The sequence below is a fragment of the Heterodontus francisci genome, chromosome 14 (genome assembly GCF_036365525.1).
Source record: "Heterodontus francisci isolate sHetFra1 chromosome 14, sHetFra1.hap1, whole genome shotgun sequence".
In the NCBI taxonomy this organism is placed as follows: Eukaryota; Metazoa; Chordata; class Chondrichthyes; order Heterodontiformes; family Heterodontidae; genus Heterodontus; species Heterodontus francisci.
The window spans coordinates 56,627,373-56,647,710 of record NC_090384.1 but is presented as its reverse complement, the minus strand read 5'-3'; the positions used below and the strand labels follow the sequence as shown (position 1 = coordinate 56,647,710).

At 42.0% G+C, this 20,338-nt stretch overlaps 1 protein-coding gene across 5 annotated transcripts in view; it reads right to left on the bottom strand.

The window, feature by feature from the left end:
• plekha7b (pleckstrin homology domain containing, family A member 7b) overlaps positions 1–20,338 on the bottom strand; it is a 549,182-nt gene that overhangs the window by 383,614 nt on the left and 145,230 nt on the right. The window contains exon 1 of one of the 5 annotated variants that reach the window (XM_068046278.1): positions 3,586–3,743. The exons of the other annotated variants lie outside the window; for them this stretch is intronic. Coding sequence (XP_067902379.1) covers positions 3,586–3,593 — 8 coding nt within the window. The 5' untranslated portion in view covers positions 3,594–3,743. Of the gene's footprint in view, positions 1–3,585; positions 3,744–20,338 lie in introns of those variants that run through there. 5 annotated transcript variants of the gene reach the window in all.

Below are 20,338 nucleotides of genomic sequence, written 5' to 3'. Positions count from 1 at the left end.
TTGGGCATAAGCCTTCCTCTCCAATTGCAAACACAGAGCAGATTATAAAGAGAGAGACAGCAGGCAATCAGAGGTTTTTAAAACAGGAAGTTGTGAGGGCAAGCTTTCACTAGGCTCAAAGGTTTAGCATGTATAATTATCATCGATTAACACAGTAAAGAAGACCATGCAGCCCATCATGCCTGTGCCAGCACTTTGAAAGAGCTATCCAATTGGTCCTGCACCCCTGCTCTTTCCCCATAGTCCTGCAAAATTTTTCTTTTCAAGTAGTTCTTAGATTCCTTTTTGAAAGTTACTATTGAATCTGTTACAACATCCTTTCAGGCAGAGCATTCCACTTCATAACAACTGGCTGCATTATTTTTTTTCTTCTTGCTGCTACTAGTTCTTTTGCCAATTACCATAAATCTGTGCCCTTTAGTTCCTGACCCTTCTGCCACAGGAATCAAATCATCCTTATTTACTCTATCAAAACCCAAGATTTTGAACACCTCTATCAAATGTCCCCTTACCTTCCCTATTGAAAGAATAACCCCGGTTTCTCCAGTCATTCCATGTAACTCAATTCTTTCATCCATTGTGCAAATCGAGTAAATCTCCTCTGCCCTGCGCAAGCTTCTCTGCATCCTCTTAAAATACTTGACAATCTTCCTAAAGTGCTATGCCCAGAATTAGCTACAATACTCCAGCTGTGGCCTAACCACAAAAGTTGCGATATAAGTTTAGCATAACTTCCTTGCGTGTGTACTCTATCATTATGTACAAAGCCAAGGATCCCATATGCCTTTTTAAACAGCCTTCTCAACTTGTCTTGCCACCTTCAAAGGCTTGTATACCTTCATCCCCAGGTTTCTTTGTTCTTGTGCCCCCTTTAAAAATGTACCATTTAATTTCTATTGCCTATCCTCATTTTTACCTACCAAAATGATCATATTTCTATATGTTAAATTTAATTTGCAATGTGTCGCCTGTTTTACCAGTCTGTCAATGTCCTCCTGGAATTTGATACTCTCATCCTCATTGTTAACTACATTTCCATGTCAACTGCCAATTTGTAATTATGTTCTGTATTCCCAGGTCCAGGTAATTAATACATCAAAAAGAGCAGTAGTCCCAATACTGATCCCGAGGGACGCCATTGCACACTTCCCCCCCAGTTTGAACAAAAACCATTCACAACAACTCTCTGCTTTCTGTCCCTTAGCCAATTTCCTATCCACACAGCCACTGACCCTTTAATCCCATGTGCTTTAATTTTGCTAATAAGTATATTATGTGGAACTTTATCAAATGCCTCACTACCCTCATCAACACTCGCCATTATTTCAAAAGAACTCAATCAAGTTAGTCAAACATGATTTGCCTTAAACAAATCCACACTTCCTTACATTTATTAACCCATATTTTACCAAGTGCCAATTAATTTTCTCCCAGATTAATGTCACTGAAAGTCTGCCAACCACCAATGTTAGGCAATCGGCCTGTAATTGCTGGGTTTATCAATAGCAGTCTAATATTTGCAATTCTTCAGTCCTCTGGCAGCACTCTCATATCTAAGGAGGATTGGAAGATTGTGGCCAGAGCATCCATAATTTTCATTCTTACTTCCCTCAGCAATCAAGCATCCATCCTATCTGGACCAGGTGACATTTCTACTTTGAGCATGCCAATCTTTAAGTACCTCTTCATTTTTATTCTGCTCAGTTTCTCCACCAACCCTTCCTTTACTGCGACATTGCATCGGTCTTCACTATAGAAGAGGATGTTGCCAAAGTATTCATTTCATACCTCAACAAGATGATCTCCTTTTTGGTTCCTAATTGGTCCTACCCTTCCACTATATATGTTTATGAAAGATCTTTGGTTTCCATTTTATGCTACCTGCTAATCTGTTCTGGTGTATTCCCTTTGCCCCTCTTATTTCCTTTTACAGTTCTCCCCTGCACGTTTTTTATTCAGCATGGTTCCCTAATGAATCATTAACATTTATCATAAGCCTCCTTTTTCTGTTTCATTTTAATCTCTATATCTTTAGTAATTTGGGGAGCTTTAGATTTGGATCCCCTTCCTTTCCTCCTTGTGGGAATGTGTCGCAGATGTACCTGAACTACCTCCTCTTCAAAAGTCTCTTGTTTAAAAAAAAATAGTTAGGTTGGAAGAGGTTACAGAGCTGGTAGGAGCGAGACCATGAAAGGATTAAAAGATGCAGATGAGAATTTTAAATTGAAGGCATTGGAATACTGAGGTAAAATTACAGTCACAAGCACAGCACTGATGGGCGAGCAGCTCTTTCTAGGTTAGGATATGAGCTGCAGAGATATGAATGAGCCAAAGTATGGAAGGTGGAGGCTGGGACGCTGGCCAGGAGAGCACCGGAATACTAGGGGACAAAGGATTGAATGAGGATTTCAGCAGGAGATAGGCTGAGGTGGATGATGTTAGAGTAGTTGGAACATTTAATGGGCCGGATAGTCTCCTTCTGTGCTGTACTATTCTATGATTTTTTGACAACCCACTAATGTGGGGAAGCATTGTGTGCTCATTATTTTAAATTATTACATAAAGCCAAATTGAGTCTGATTATGACTGTTGCTTTGCAATTACAAAATATTTTCTTCAAAAAGGTTGGAGAGGCATGAAAAGGTCATGGAATCATCGAGTCATCTACAGCATTGAAGGAAGCCACTCGGCCCATCATCAGCTCTCCGCAGAACAATCCAGTCAGTCCCTCTTCCCTAAATATGAAGGGCACACATGTCCAATTCAGATCCTAAAGAGAAGCTATGGTTACACTATTGTCGAAGATGATAGTGGGCAGTGTGAGTTAACTCTGGCACATAAGGGGCAGAGGATTGACATATATGTTGAACTGATGCTATTGAATCCAAAAAGACATCTCCAATAGATCCCAAATTGGTATCAAACATTCCGAAAGTAACCTATCTCATTTCTTCAGGTGAACAGTACTGATGATCATGAGCAGCAGCAAAGCATGAATAAATGGGAAATACGTGCTAGATAAGCAGATGTACAATGTCACTCTTATTAAGGAATATATCCTATGGCATTGTAAAACCAAACAGAGCAAACAGCAGTAAAATTTGAATTCAACTAAATTCTTTTCAAACAAAGAAATGCACCAACAATAAACTTGAATATTTTAATGTCTCAAATACATTCTTGGTCAAAGGACATTTTATAGTATTGTGCACAAGGTTACTAAAACTCAAAAGGAACTTCTGCAACAAGGAAAGCGACGACAAGTACAACAACCAAGTCTCATTGAGCAACAATGACTCACTCACAGTTTCAATAAGAAACAAAAGACAAAATCATACAGTTGCAAGACTTCAGTTTTAAAAGAATTTACATTATAGTTTTTATAAATTCAACTCAGATAAGAGAACAGAAATGTAAATAAACATAAATCAATACAGATGACTCACTGGCAAATATAAATCCTCAGAGACTGCAATAAAGAGTGATTAAAAAGTAACTGAGTTGGTGAATTGAAACTATACAGTGCTAGTTCACAAGTAAATGGCTTTCAGCAACAAGTCTACAGTGTAAGTTTACTGCCTTTACCTGAACATCAAAAGACATAATGAATCAAACTCTCTGTAACAAGAGTGGATTTCTTTTGATTTCTTTCAGCTTCTTGCATTCCCTTAGACAATGCGAGAGGTTTCGTTTTTGTTAGATTGAAAAATGAAAGCTGTTTTTCTTTAAAAAGGCACTTTAATGGGATATTCACTTTTACCAGGCTCCAGCTCCAGGCTCGGTGATTAAAGTCCACTGCATTCAAAGTCCACCCTCCCCTCTCTCCTCCCTTGTTCAAAATATTGCTTACTGCATTTGATATCACATGCTTCCAGCAAGGCCTTCAATATAAAAAAAACTTCACTGATTTCTCCTGCACAAACGAACCACTTTAAATATGAAACTTAACGTTTCTGATAAATTTGCAGTGAGTGCTTAAGATTTCTTACAAAAATACACACAATGATAGGAAACCTTGTGAGACTAGTTAGGTTGCTATGACTAAAAATATTCATTTTAAAAAAGGGGGTGCTGAATTTTATTTAGAAATGACATTGTCAGGGGCTGACGTTCATATATGCACCAGCTAATCCATTCCCCTCCTGGCTCACTTTCTCACTGACCCAAGTCACATCAATCCAGCAATCGTCCCCATTTTCAATTACTACTTATTCCCTAGACCAGTTAAAAATTTGGATTGTTTTAAATCCCTCAGATTGATGGACTAGCCACGAGCAAGAAAAATAAATTCTAATGCAATTGCAATGTGTTTGCCTCCCTATACTCATGCATAATGCAAATTGTAGACAATAATGAAATATTTCATATATTTGTATACATTGTTCATTTTCTAATAACTCTGAAATGAAAGAAAGGATACAGTAAGTTCCAGGTTACCATAGACCTTTAGGTCTTAAAATACAATCAATTTGACCATTCTTTGCCTGCTATTTATTAACGTCATTTACAATTTTGTCCATGGTTGCTATATAACTGTAAGTAAACATTTTTTAAGAAATTATTAATGAACAACAAATGGCTGGCACAGCATTTACAACAGCAATTCAAACCAAGGGTCCAGCTGACATTTATAGAGTCATTGAGTTATACAGCACAGAAACAGGCCCTTCAACCCATTGTGTCCAGGCCGGCCATCAAACACCTATCTATTCTAATTCCATTTTCCAGCGCTTGGCCCGTAGCCTTGTGTGTTATGGCATTTCAAGTGCTCATCTAAATACTTCTTAAATGTTGAGGGTTCCTGCCTCTACCACCCCTTCAGGCAGTGTGTTCCAGATTCCAACCACCCTCTGGATGAAAATTTTTTGCCTCAAATCCCCTCTAAACCTCCTGCCCCTTACCTTAAATCTATGCCCCTTGGTTACTGACACCTCTGCTAAGGAAAAAAGCTTCTTCCTATCTACGCCCCTCATAACTTTGTATACCTTAATCAGGTCTCCCCTCAGCCTTCTCTGCTCTAAGGGAAAAAACCCTAGCCTATCCAGTCTCTCTTCATAGCTGAAATGCTCTAAGCCAGGCAACATCCTGGTGAATCTCCTCTGCACCCTCTCCACTGCAATCACATCCTTCCTACAGCGTGGCCAGCAGAACTGTACACAGTTCTCCAACTGTGGCCTAACTAGCCTTTTATCCAGCTCCACCATAACCTCCCTGCTCTTATATTCTATGCCTCGGCTTATAAAGGCAAGGATCCCATATGCCTTCCTAACCATCTCATCTACCTGTGCTGCTGCCTTCAGTGATTTATGGACAAGTACACCAAAGTCCCTCTGACCCTCTATACTTCCTAGAGTCCTACCATCCATTGTATATTCCCTTGCCTGGTTCGTCCTCCCAAAATGCATCACCTCACACTTCTCAGGATTAAATTCTATGTGCCACTGCTCCGCCCATCTTACCAACCCATCTATATCATCCTGTAATCTAAGGCTTTCCTCTTCACTATTTACAACACCAATTGTTGTGTCATCTGCAAACTTACTGATCATACCTCCTATACTCACATCTAAGTCATTAATGTACACTACAAACAGCAAGGGACCCAGCACCGATCCCTGTGGTACACCACTGGTCCACAGGCTTCCAATCGCAAAAACAACCCTTGACCATCACCCTCTGCCTCCTGCCACTGAGCCAATTTTGGATCCAATTTGCCAGATTGCCCTAGATCCCATGGGCTCTTACCTTCTTGACCAATCTCCCATGCGGGACCTTATCAAACGCCTAACTGAAGTCCATGTGGACTACATCAACTGCTTTACCCTCATCTACACCTCTAGTCACCTCCTTGAAAAATTCAATCAAATTTGTTCGACATGATTTCCCCCTGACAAAGACATGCTGGCTATCCTGCTCCCTTGCCTCACATAACAGCCTGGGATACATCTCATCTGGGCCTGGGGATTTATCCACTTTTAAGCCCGCTAAAACTGCTAATACCTGCTCCCTTTCAATGCTAACTTGTTCAAGTATATCACAATCCCCCTCCCTGATCTCTACATCTACATCGTCCTTCTCCAGAGTGAGCACAGATGAAAAGTAATCATTTAAAACCTTGCCTACTTCCTCCAGCTCCACACACAGATTGGCACTTTGGTCCTTAATGGGCCCTACACTTTCCCTGGTTATCCCCGTGTCCTTAACTTACTTATAAAAGCCTTGGGATTTTCCTTTATCTTGCCCACCAGTGTTTTTCCATGCCCCCTCTTTGCTCTCCTAATTACCTTTTTAAATACCCCCCCCCCAGGGCCTCTGCAGTTTTCAGCCCTCTGAATCTGCCATAAGCCTCTTTTTTTTTCCTTATCCAATCCTCTCGTATCACTTGACATCCAGGGTTCCCTGGACTTGTTGGTCCTACCCTTCACCTTTACAGGAACATATTGGCCCTGAATTCTCACCATTTCCTTTTTGAATGACTCCCACTGGACTGATGAAGACTTTCCTACAAGTAGCTATTCCCAGTCCACGTTGGCTAGATCCTATTTTATCATATTGAAATTGGCCTTCCCCAATTCAGTACCTTTATTTCCAGTCCATTTTCGTCATTTTCCATAACTACCTTAAATCTTAGAGAGTTATGGTCACTATCCCCGAAATGTTCCCCCACTGACGCTTCTACCACTTGTCTGTCTTCATTTTCCAGGATTAGATCCAGTACTGCCCCTTCTCTTATTGGACTTTCTACATGCTGGCTCAGAAAGCTCTCCTGTATGCACTTTAAGAATTCCACCCCCTTTAAGCCTTTTGCTCTAAGACTATCCCAGTTAATATTGGGGAAGTTGAAATCCCCTACTATTATTAGCCTATTATTTTTACACCTCACTCAGATTTGCCTACATATCTGCTCCTCTATCTCTCCCTGACTGTTTGGAGGCCTGTGGTACACTCCCAGCCAAGTGAATGCCCCCTTTTTGTTTTTAGGTTCTACCCATATGGCCTCATTTGAGGAACCTTCTAAGATATCATCCCTCATTACTGCAGTCATTGACTCCTTGATCAATAGTGCAATGCCACCTCCTCTTTGACACTACCCCCACCCCCATCACACCTGAAGATTCTATACCCTGGAATATTGAGCTGCCAATCCTGCCCTTCCCTCAACCTTGTCTCTCTGATAGTAATATCATATTCCCATGTGTTAATTAACACCCTCAATTCATCTGCCTTACTTATAAGACTCCTTACGTTAAAATAGATGCAATCCAGCCTTGCATTATTCACTTGTGCCTTAACAGGTCTATGTTTGCTCTGCCTTCCAGACTGACTTAGTTTCTCCTCTATATTTGACTGTGCATCACCCCGTACTATATCTCCACTCTGTATCCCATCTCCCTGCCAAATTAGCTTAAACCACAACCCCCACCCCCCCAACAGCACGAGCAAACTTCCCTGCAAGGACGTTGGTCCTGTTCTGGTTTAAGTACAACCCATCCGACTTGTACAGGTTCCATCTTTGCCAGAAACAGACCCAGTGATCCAGGAAACTTAAGTCTTCCCTCCTGCACCATCTCTTCAGCCACGCATTCATCTGCTGTATCCTCCTATTCCTATACTCACTAGCATGTGGCACCGGGAGTAATCCAGAGATTACAACCTTTGAGGTCCTGCTTTTTAATCTGCTACCTAGCTCCCTAAATTCTTGTTGCAGGACCTCATCCCTCTTTCTACCTATTTCATTGGTACCAATGTGAACCACGACCTCTGAATTTATAGGTCACTCAGACTGTACTCTACTAGGACAGCTTGATTAAATTACTGCTTTTTACTTGACTGCTGTCCATTATTACACTGTGTTTATTTTGTCTCTACTGCAAACCGTTTATACAAAATAAATATCAATAATACATACTCTGCCCCTCATTTTAAAAATCTACTTAAACAAACCTCAGTTACAACATCTTTGTAAGCCATTTTTATGCATCTTAACGTACAGTCAACTGTACCACTACCTGGCTGATTCAGAACAGAAACAGCTGATCCTGACAAGAAATCCATTTAGTGTATTCAATTGTACAGATGCTGGGTATCACTTAAAGTCCATAATTCAGCTTTCATATTATGCAATGTACTTGTGTGCTTGTAGTTATTTCATAGTTTAACACAATATTTATATGCTCAGACTATAGGTTCTGCCTTCAACTAAAAAAGGTCACCAGTGGGCAAAAACATTAAGTCAAAGCTTCAGGGAGAGGCAGAAACTTTCAAATAAAAACTTTAATGACATTTCAGATACAATAGACAAGTCAGTTGGTAAATTTGATCATGTGAATGTGAAATATGTATTCTGTTCTTTTCACATTATGGTTAAAACCTTACTCTTAAAATGATATTTACATACTTTATGTGTTGCTAAAAATAGAGACATGTTGTCGAAGCTTTTCATCTTGCACACATCAGGACAAACCTCAAGAATACCAATGTAAGGGAAAACAACAACTTTATTCTATATGAGAAGAGAGTACTGATTGGTCGGCAAGTGAACTCTGATGGGCAGAGGTGTTGCAAAGGAGGGTGCACCAGTTTAAGGTGACTGACAGTTAACTGCCAAGCTTTGTATAAAATTTAAACTAGGCAGCTTGACTCTGATTGGTCAAGGCATTGCCCTGAGGAATGAACCAGCGAATGGCTGACACTTATTTTGTTTAGCTGAAATAAGAGCAATTAAGTCAGCAAGATCTTTAATAGATAGCTTTCTGGCTGATCTCCTACAGCTCTGCTCAGAGGCATTCTTAAGCATGGTTGTGACTTATAATTATAAAGACGAGCTGCGCTTAACCTGGCCTGTCCCTTTAAAAAAAGCACTCAATTGGTTGTGGCAAAGTGCTTGGATCAGGTATATCTTCAGATCAATCAGAGGTTAATTGCTGCTGATCAAGGAAGTTCCTCTCTAGATTTTCAGCTGCTTGGAAAACTTTGGCTCCTCTCCTCAGGAAGTGGAAAGGTTATCAACAACAACTTGCCTTTTAGAATGGCTTTAACATGGAAAAATATGCCAAGGGGCTACAGAGGCATAATTAGGCCAAAAAAAAAAAGGACACCAAGCCAAAGAAAAAGAGGGAAGACCAAAAACTGTCAAAACAATAGATTATAAGAAAGATCTTAGAGGAGGAGAGGGAGGTGGGGAAACAGATTTTGGGAAGGAACTGCAGAGTGCAGGGCTTAGACAATTAAAGGCTTGGTCACCAATGTTGGGGTAAAGGGCAGAATGCACAAGAGACTCGAGTACAAGGAAGAGTGTGTGTTCTGGGGTGGTTGTAGAAGGTTACAGAGGTAGTGAAGACTGAAGCATGAAGGGTTTTAAACACAAAATTAATCATTTTACATTGAGAGTTTGGAAAACGATGTAGGACAGGAAGGATGTCTTTGGTCTTCCCATCATTTAATTTGAGGAAATTGCAGTTCACTCAGACTGGATATCAAACAAACTTTGTAACAGCACAAAAGCAGTGGAGAAGTTGAGCGAGATGGTAGAAAGGTAGAGCTGTGTCGTACCAGTGTGAATGTGGAAGATGACCCTATGTCTACAGATGATGCCACCAAGCAGCAGTCCATACAAGATGAAAAGGAGGTGGTCAAGGATGTACCTTTGATGAACACCAAAGATAATAGTATATGGCACGAAGAGAAGTCATTGCTCGAGATGCTATGGTTGCAACTGGATTGGTAAAAGTATACCCAGCAAGGGCAGTCCCACAGAGCTGGACACACAAGAGAGGCATTGCAGGAGGACAATATGGTCAACCATGTCAAAGGATGCTGACAGTTCGACCACAATGAGGAGGGAAATACACCATAGTTAAAATTAACTGAGGATGTCATGTGATTTTAATTAGGGTCATTTCAATGCTACAGCAGGGTGGCAACCTAACCTAAGAGGACAGTTTCAAACATGAATTTGGGAGGGAGCAGACTTGGAAGGGAACAATAAGTTCAATTACTTTGGAGAGCATAGAGACAGTGGAAATTGTGTGGTGATCGTTTGTAAGGACAAAAGGGTCAAGGGAATATTGTTTGGGCAGGGGTGAATTACAGCTGTTTTGAAGGAGAGGTGTACAGTACCTAAGGATAGGGAACCATTTACAATATCTAGCATGGGGCCAGTAAGGGAAGTTTAGTGAGAGTGAAGTCAAAGGATCAGGAGATGGGCCTCATGGAGCAGATGAGATTTATAAGGGCACCAGAGGAGAGAAAATAGAGGGAGGCACAGGATTAGGGTTAAATTGGGGGAAAACCCTGGAGGTTAGGCTTGGTGGTCAATGAAAACGAAGGGATGGTCTCAATCTTAAAATGACAAAGAAACCCATAAATCCCCACACTTCTTATTGGAGATGAGGGTGGAGGGACTCAAGGTGGGTGGTAATGGAGGAGGAGGAGGAAGAAGAGAGTAAATATTTCACTGGGGACAAGGACATTAAAGGTGAAGCAGAGCAGAAGCTGACCAGACCAACAGTTGCAGAAGTAATCTGATGAATTACAAAGTCTAGGCAGTTGCCATCTTAAAAAAGTGCAATTGTTAGAGACTTTAAGGATAGTTTTTTTTTCCCAGGACAGGCATAGAAGGAAGTGGGGTTGGAAACATGTGGTGAGGGACATAAAAAAAAAAGTGGTCAGAAGCGGACCTGTGTTCAAGGAGTAGAAATCACATGAAATTTTTAAGATTGCTCTGTAGTGATTTGTTGCTTTTTATTAACATAATGGAGACAATCAGAAGCAAGCATGGGTGATACTCTCAAGTTACAAATGTGCTGCTTTGAAGTGTGATGGATGAAATGGATACAAGATAATTATTACATATTCAATGTTTATTACTACTGTATCTCCTGCCAATACAATTGTTTCCTTTTTGAGTGATTTTTTTTTTGAGAGATAGTCAAGTGTACAGGCTACTTTTTATTTATTGGTTCCTTTTCAAGTTTAGGTCGAATTTCAACCAATCGGGATGATTTATGACATACAGACATGCCGAGAAATTTGTCCTATGAATAATTTCAGGATGCAAAACTTTTAATTAATTAAATCAGTAAGTGTGCCACAGTAAAGCTTTCTGTGAATCTGTCAGTCAATCAAGTTTGTGCGATAGACAGTACTGTCCATGAAATCTATTTGGACACACACCCACCCCAATTTGCCTTGACTGTGCTATGGTTACTGGTATGGTACTTGGCAGCAATGGGTATTGTTGCTCTCTGAACAGAGTTGCTAAGTTCATAACAGGGCCTCGCTACTCAAGAGCTGCAAGCTACAATGTGCAGAGTGTACTGCGTACTTTTTTGGGAAATAATGGTGACAACTTGGGTATTAGTCAGAGTCACTATTATTACATTGTTTTATATATACACAGACTGTATACCTAAAATGCACTGCAAAACTTCAATCCATTCCCTTAATAAATATACACTTTACTTAAACTGACACCAATTGCAAGAAATACCAGCCCACGACTTGAGGCAGGCAATCTAGTGAAATACTAAGGAAATGTTATACTGTTGATGGTTATATTTTTAAAAGGGATATTAAATCAAGAGTAAAATACTGTTGATGCTAGAAACATTGGGCCCTATTTTAACTCACTCAAAACAAATGTAACACTGCTATTCAAGAAAGGAGAAAGAAAACAGGGAACTACAGTCCAGTTAGCCTGACATCAGTCATCGGGAATATGCTGGAATTTACTAAGGAAGTCCTAACAATGCACTCAGAAAATCAGTGTTTTACAAGTTTATTAGAGGTTTTTGAGGAGGTAACTAGTAGGGTAGATAAAGGGCAACCAGTAGATGTAGTATACTTGGATTTCCAAAAGGCATTCAATAAAGGTGCCACGTAAAAAGTTAATATGCAAGATAAGGGCTCTGGAGTTGGTAGTGATATATTAGCATGGTTGGGAATTGCTTAACGGACAAGAAGCAGAGAGTAAGAATTAACAGGGCATTTTCAAGTTAGCAGGGTACAACTAGTGGAATGCTGCAAGGATCAGTGCTGGGGCCTCAGCTATTTACAATCTATAGTATTGACCTAGATGAAGAGACCAAGAGTAATATATCTAAGTTTACTGAGGATACAAAGTTCAGTGGGAACGTAAGCTGTGGGGAAGACACAAAGAGGCTGCAAAGAGATATAAACAAGTTAAGTGAATGGGCAACAAGCTGGCAGATGGAGGGACTTTAATGTGGGGAACTGTGAGGTTATTCAATTTGGTAGTAAGGATAGAAAAATAATTTGTTAAAAGGGGTTAAACTTTTAAATATTGATGTTCAGAGGGACCTGGGTGTGTTCGTACAAGGAGCGCAAAGTTGGCATGCAGGTACAGCAAGCAATTAAGGTGGCAAATGGCATGTTGGCCTTTATTGCAAGGGGATTGGAGTACAAGAACAAGAAATCTTGCTACAATTGTACAGGGCTTTGGTGAGACAATACCTGAAATACTGTGCACAATTTTGGTCTCGATATCGAAGGAAGGAGGTACAGCAAAGATTCACTAGATTGGTTCCTCGGTCAAGAGGGGTGTCCTATGATGAGAGGCTGAGTAAATTTTCTATAGTCTCTGCAGTTTACAAGAATGAGAGGTGATCTCCTTGAAACATCGAAGATTCTGAAGGGGCTTGACAGGGTAGACAGAGGTTGTTTCCCCCGGCTGGGGACTCTGGAACACGGGGGCAGAACCTCAGGATAAGGTGTTGATTAAGGGCTGAGATGTACAGAAATGTCTTCACTCAAAGGATTGTAAATATTCAGAATTGTTTACCCCAGAGGGTTGTGGATACTCCATCATTGAGTATATTTAAGACCAAGACTTAGATTTTTGATGTTTCTGTTGAGTCTAAAGGGATCAAAGGGTATGGGGAGAAAGCAGGAACAGGTTACTGAGTTGGATGATCAGCCATGATCATGATGAATGGCGGAGCAGGCTCAAAAGGGCCAAATGCTCCCATTTTCTATGTTTCTATATTTCTATGATCTCGTAGTGAATCAAGGGATATGAGGACCAGGAAAGAAACTGGAGTTGAGGTAGATCAGCCATGATCACACTGAATGGAGGAGCAGACTTGAGGACCTGAATGGTCGACTCCTGCTCCTATTTCTTATGTTCTTAAAATCCGTTCACTTAGAGAGTCTAAATTGGGTGTATTAATTCTGTTTCTCTCTCCACAGATGGTGCCAGACCCACTGAGTATTTCCAGCATTTTCTGTTTTTATGTTCTATATTCTGTTAGTTCAGGTGGACACTGAAGATCCCATTTTACTCTTAACAGTGAGAAGTTCTCCTGGTGTTCTGTACAATATTCCATCCTCAACCAACACCACTGAGTTAACTTTACCTCATTGTGCACACAAGATCACAGCAGCAGCAATGATTGCCACATTTGCCACAATAGAACAGTGACTATTCTACCAAGTGAGTCATTGTATGTTTATTACATTGAGATATTTTCTCATCAGGAATCTGGCACAGCCGCGGAGGTGACCTATGACATGAGCTGTGCTGAGGCCAGAAATGTCATTGAGCACAGTTGACATACTCAAGCAAAGCAATCACTGCCTGGGCCTTTCAGGAGGAGCTTTGTGTAGAGTATTCAGCTTTGTGGTCATGTATAACTTTGTGATAATGAGGGACCAACCTTCGCCACTGCATGAACAGCAGGAAGTAGGGGGAGGAGGAGGAGGAACAGCAGTATGAAGAACAGGTGCAGCATCGACCACCAGGGCCTCTAGTTGCTAGACCTTTTAGAGGGCAACTCATCCAATAGCAATCAACCCTATTCCAAATCCCCCAAATATCCCATAATCCTCATCACCACCGTCCTTACCACCACCATCTAATATTTTTCCTTCAGTCTAGCCATATGGGTCTTGCCCTCACTTCACTCCAAATGCTACACCAACACCAAATCCAGAATGTTATCCAATAACTATAACTCCATTCCATCTATACAATATTTAAAAGGAATGATTAAGAATCACTCTTGTGAAGCCCCTAAGTGACTGTGTTCTTGTTTACATATCCTAATGATTCTATGAAGTGGTTACAACTCATGAGGTGAAAGGCTGTTTTGTTTCAGATGGCTGTGGTGGGTGCCCTTGAGCAGCTCTGGCCTCGAAGACCAGGCTGCAGACTGCAGCACAGTATGGGCCAGAGCAGCCCCGGGAATCAGGCATGCTGTCATCTTGAGACAAAAAAGATGGAGTCTCTCCCATGGAGTCACAGCCATTCTGCTGGGACTGGGTCTCAGCACTCCTATGGGGTCTGCACAAGAGCAGACTGTGGGAATGACAGGATGTTCTGAAGTGTGGTACACTACAGTGATCTTAGACAAGTGAAGGGAAGAGGGGGAAAGAGAGTAGTGTTACAGTAGGTATTAGGCACAAGTAATTGAGGTGAGAGGCAAGATTTTGATTTGACAACTCCGCTGAGGTCATTGAACATTTTTCTGCATTTCAGCCATGCCCTGGGAGCCGAGGTCCTGGTGTTGACCTCCTCTGCAAACCCTTCCCACTGGCCATGGAGGTGTTGGATCTCCCTCTTCTTGATGATAGCCTGGACCAAGTCCACATCAGCTGCATTCAAGAATCTGGGTGCCCTCTCCACACCTCTGCTAGCCATGTTATCCCTTCAAGATAGTTTCTCCACTCCCTGTGTCATGGCAGTGTTGTTTTTTTTCTGTTAAAATCTAAGGGGGTCTGTATACCATTAAGACTGAGAGGAGTTTTTTTTTCTGTTTCTGGGAACAGTGAGTGCGAGCTGCAAGCCTGTTTCCAGGCAGTGGCAAGAGAGTGAGGTCACATGCTATATTGTATCAGTATGACATTGTGTAAAACTGGCTGGAACTGGTTTGTTCTGGTAGTCCAGAAGAGCTTCTCTCCCTGAAGGAAGAATTGTCCCTCTCTTCAGAAAATCTACATTAGGTAAAACACAGCCAGTAGGTCAAAGAAGACAAAGACCCCTGGAAAGGAATCTTTGCAATGTTGGAGGTAGCAAATTCTTTATACTTCCAGTCTCAGAGGTGTCTGCCTCAGCACAGACTTTTTGTTGCCTTTTGTGTTTCTAGTAGTTCTAGAATTCTCAGGAAAGTTTCCACAGTTAGACTGCTAATTCAAAATCCAAACAGACCTGTTGCTAGTCTTTGTTGAAAGATCTGTGATGCCTGCTGTAGCCGAATTGCCTTGAACACATATCCATTAGATTGTTCATCAAATTCACCTGGAGACTGCAAGTGGCATCTGACTATTCGCCTCTGGAACACCTCGCTGCTCCAGGAAAACAACCCACCAGGACTTACAACCCAATTAGTTTATTATTCCGAAGAGACAGCTCTGATTTAAAGACTTTTTTTTAAGTTAACCATTGGGTTTTGAATGTGTGTGTATGCATGAGGATTAGCAAGAATGAGTCTTTTCAGACATAGATTTATCTCAACATTGTTTAGGATTTAGTTTAATAAATAGTTAATTTGTTGTTGTTTAAAGATATCTGGTTTGGTGTGTTTTATTCTGGGGGTTAATAAAGTGTTTAATTTGGCTAATTTCCAGTAGGTGGGAAACTTTACTAATATGCTATGACTTGTGCAGTGGTGGGACTGAATTAACAGTGCATTACTCCTGCCTCGGTTGGAACATCTGCAACCAGAACATATCTCCCTTTTTAAAGGAGGTGCTAGCCATCTTTAAGTGGTATCAGTCAAGCCCAATTTCCTGCCCTACCTCTCACCCTGAAACAGAGCCAATGCTGAATACCCTTAAGACCCAACTCATGGTGAGCTGACTGTACCAATTTCACCTGGTTTTGTGACCATGTGACAGATTTACACAGCCTGTGCCTTCCCCGTGTGCCCATTTTCAATTGCGAACAAAACTTGAGGCCTTCAAGTCTACAGACTGATGTGTTCAGATCAATGTCTGGTGTTTTAAAATGCTATCACTGTACAAAGAGAAGTCATCTACAGCATTAAGCATTGAATAGAATATAAATTAATCTGCTATATCATGATTGTAAGCACCAAAAAAAGCTTTTGGTGAAAAATAATACTTGCTCGTTCTTCCCACCTCAAGGACCATTGCCAACCTCTTTAGCAAAAAACACCACCAGGCTTCCCACTGTTAGCTGCTGTCCAATGAGAAAAGATTGGATCAGTTCAGGTTGTTTTCCTTAGAAAAGAGAAGGCTGAGGGATGACTTAATTGAGGTGTGCAAAGTTATGAGGGGCCTAGATAGAGTAGACAGGAAGGACCCGTGTGTTGATAGAAGGATTAACAGGAACATGCGGAAAACCTTTTCATCTAGAGGGTGGTGGGTGTCTGGAATTCACTGCCAGGAATGATGGTGGAGGCAGAAACCCTCAACTTATTTAAAAAGGTACCTGGACATGCACCTGAAGTGCTCTAACCTGCAAGGCTATGGACCAGGTGTTGGAAGGTGGGATTAGATTTGGCAGCTAGTTTTTTCGGCCGGCACAGACATGTTGAGCTGAATGGCCTCCTTCTGTGCCGTAATTTTTCTATGGTTCAATGACCACTGATAGAAACTGTAAGTGTGAGAACTTTGGTTAAAAGGATCAGACAATAATGTCACCTTTCTAAGCTTACTTCATTGATGTAGTAGGGAATGATCAGTACATCTGGAACCATGCACCATCAGAAGTTTTTCACAAGAGGAAAAAAGAATGGAGTTTAGGAGTGCAACAAACAGGGTCAGAAATGTCTGGCTGGGGTCAATAGAATTCATTGCTCCAAAACATTGCATTTACCAGAAATCTTTTTTCAATGTATAGTGCTGGGCAATAGCTGAGGACATAGTTGATTTCTGTCTGGAACATTTTTCTGGCATGAAGATAGACCACCCATTGAACAAAAGAAATACTGCAGTTTTTGAACATACACGCTCTTCTTTAGATCATATCAATGACTGTTGAAAGGAATGCCTGTACTAAACAACCAGCAAAACATGGAACACTTTCAAATCCAGTAAAAACAGAGGAAAGTGCAAGCAACACACAGGCTGGAAACTCAACAAAACAAGTCCTTAAAATTCAATAAATAGATTCAGTTTCAAGTTACTGTGACTTTACTGTTCTGGTATTTATTATAGGGCGGTCTCAGTGACAACATTTTCCCTGGAGTACAGTTCTAGGTAGTGCTCCACCCAGCGATCCATTTGCTTGCATTGGCCAGTGATTGCGTCTCCTGATTTAGATTTGAGGGGGGCGATCTTCCTGATGGTTGGCCCAAAAGCTCTCGTAATGCCATCATACATTCCTGTGATGTTTCCGGTGTCAGAGGCCAGCTGAATATGACTGCATAGGTGTTGCCACTGTTGTCACCAAGACCGCCCTCAATGCAGCCTAGTCTCTGCCAGTCATGGATGAGCTGGATGAACAGCCAACAAAATCGGAACTCAGTGATGCCACTGATTCTCCAGCCAGTGGAAAAGTCCCTGGGAAGGACGGCATTGCCCCTGAAATAATCGAGTGCCAAACCTGCTATACTTTCAGCACTCCACGAACTGCTTTGCTTGTGCTGGGATGAGGGAGCAGCACCATAGGACATGCACGATGCCAATATCATCACCCTCTATAAGAACAAGGGTGACCACAGTGACTGCAACAACTATCATGGAATCTCCCTGGTCCGCATAGTGGGGAAAGTCTTCGCTTGAGTCGCTTTAAACAGGCTCCAGAAGCTGACTGAGCGTGTCTACCCTGAGGCACAGGGTGGCCTTTGAGCAGAGAGATCCACCATTGACATGCTGTTCTCCCTTCGCCAGCTACAGGAGAGATGCCGCGAACAATAGATGCCCCTCTACATTGCTTTCACTGATCTCACCAAAGCCTTTGACCTTGTCAACAGAGGTGGTCTCTTCAGACTACTAGAAAAGATCAGATGTCCACCAAAGCTACTAAGTATCATCACCTCATTCCATGACAATATGAAAGGCACAATTCAGCATAGCGGTACCTCATCAGACCCCTTTCCTATCCTAGGTGACGTGAAAAAGGGCTGTGTTCTCGGACCTACACTGTTTGGGATCCTCTTCTCCCTGCTGCTCTCGCATGCGTTCAAGTCTTCAGAAGAATGAATTTTCCTCCACACAAGATCAGGGGGCAGGTTGTTCAACCTCGCCCGTCTTAGAGCGAAGACCAAAGTACAGAAAGTCCTCATCAGGGAACTCCTCTTTGCTAACGATGCTGCATTAACATCTCACACTGAAGAGTGTCTGCAGAGACTCATCGACAGGATTGCGGCTGCCTGCAACAAATATGGCCTAACCATCAGCCTCAAGAAAACGAACATCATGGGACAGGACGTCAGAAATGCTCCATCCATCAATATCGGCGACCACGCTCTGGAAGTGGCTCAACTGTCACCAGTAACCCGTCTCTCAATGCAGAAATCAACAGGCACATGGGAAAGGCGTCCGCTGCTATGTCCAGACTGGCCAAGAGAGTGTGGGAAAACGGCGCACTGACACGGAACACAAAAGTCCGAGTGTATCAAGCCTGTGTCCTCAGTACCTTGCTCTACGTATGTCAGCCAATTGCGACGTCTCAACTCATTCCATCTTCACTGCCTCCGGAGAATCCTTGGCATCAGGTGGCAGGACCGTATCTCCAACGCACAAGTCCTCGAGGCAACCAACATCCTCAGCATATACACCCTACTGAGCCAGCGGCGCTTGAGATGGCTTGGCCATGTGAGCCGCATGGAAGATGGCAGGATCCCCAAGGACGCATTGTACAGCGAGCTTGTCACTGGTATCAGACCCACCGGCCGTCCATGTCTCCGCTTTAAAGACATCTGCAAACCTGACGTGAAGTCCTGTGACATTGATCACAAATTGTGGGAGTCAGTTGCCAGTGATCGCCAGAGCTGGCGGGCAGCCATAAAGGCGGGGCTAAAGTGTGGCGAGTTGAAGAGACTTAGCAGTTGGCAGGAAAAAAGACAGAAGCGCAAGGGGAGAGCCAACTGTGTAACAGCCCCGACAACCAATTTTATCTGCAGCACCTGTGTAAGAGTCTGTCACTCTAGAATTGGCCTTTATAGCCACTCCAGGCACTGCTCCACAAACCACTGACCACCTCCAGACGCTGACCCGTTGTCTCTCGAGACAAGGAGGCCAAAGAAGAAGAAGATTTATTATAATACCATTTAGTATTCAGGCTTCCATGCACAAATCACAAATTTTAAACAGATGGGATTCTGCCACTCATGTTGAGACTGAGTGGCAGGTGGCGTGAGAAATCAATCTAGGATGTTTGCACTTGGATTTATCACCCTGTCCAGGGAATTACCTGGCCTCCCACATTAGCATGATACTCAATGTCAGAGACCTGCTGCCATAAACACATACCCTAAAGGTGAATGCAATCCATTGTTATGTATGGAGTATTATAAAGGGGAGGTGGAAAGAGAGCAATCAAGTTGCAAAAGTAAAATGGGCTGTAGAAAAGTCAGAAAAGAGGGAGTCTCTATGCCTTGATTGACTGGAAAGATGGTGATGGAAGTTTCTGTCATTATTGTTTAGCTCCACCAATATTCTTCTTTCCTGAATATTGCTAGGATGTCGTTCTATAGACACCAGTAGCTTCAGCCAAGTGCCCATTCTTCCAAGCTTGAGTCTGCACAATGCCTCAGCAGGCTCCTGGCCTATACTGAGCATTGCAGAGTCTGATCTGATTCACCAGATAACCACATATGCATTTTCCATCAGAGCTCACTGGACATTGATCTGAAGATGTGATCCAGCTGAATTCCCTTCTCTCCCTTCACCATTTACCTGATGAGTTGATGAGTTTTTTAATCTGAAATCATTTAACTAAACACAGACAGGCAAGACAGAGAATTGAATGCAAGATTTTCTGGTCTGCATTTCTTAGCATCATGTCAATTGTATATTTTTAGTTTTAGTTTTTTAGTTTTAGAGATACAGCACTGAAACAGGCCCTTCGGCCCACCGAGTCTGTGCCGACCATCAACCACCCATATTAATCGGGTGTTTAGTTGTATTCAGGTGGTGTACATTAACTGGGGATTCACCTGTGCTCCTATATACAGGTGCACACTGAAAAGGTGGTGGTTGGATGGAGGTGCGCAATATGACATGTGTGTTTCTGTGTATAAAAGCCTGGCTCCAGTTCTATCCTTCACCACCTGGCTATCTTGAGTTTTAAATGGTAGCGGAGAATGGTTGTCTAAAGTTGAAGGTTCAAAACTACGATATGTTTTATTAGGACATAAAACCATCATGGAAAGTGGCAGAAAGCAAGTTTAAATCGAGATATGATTACCCT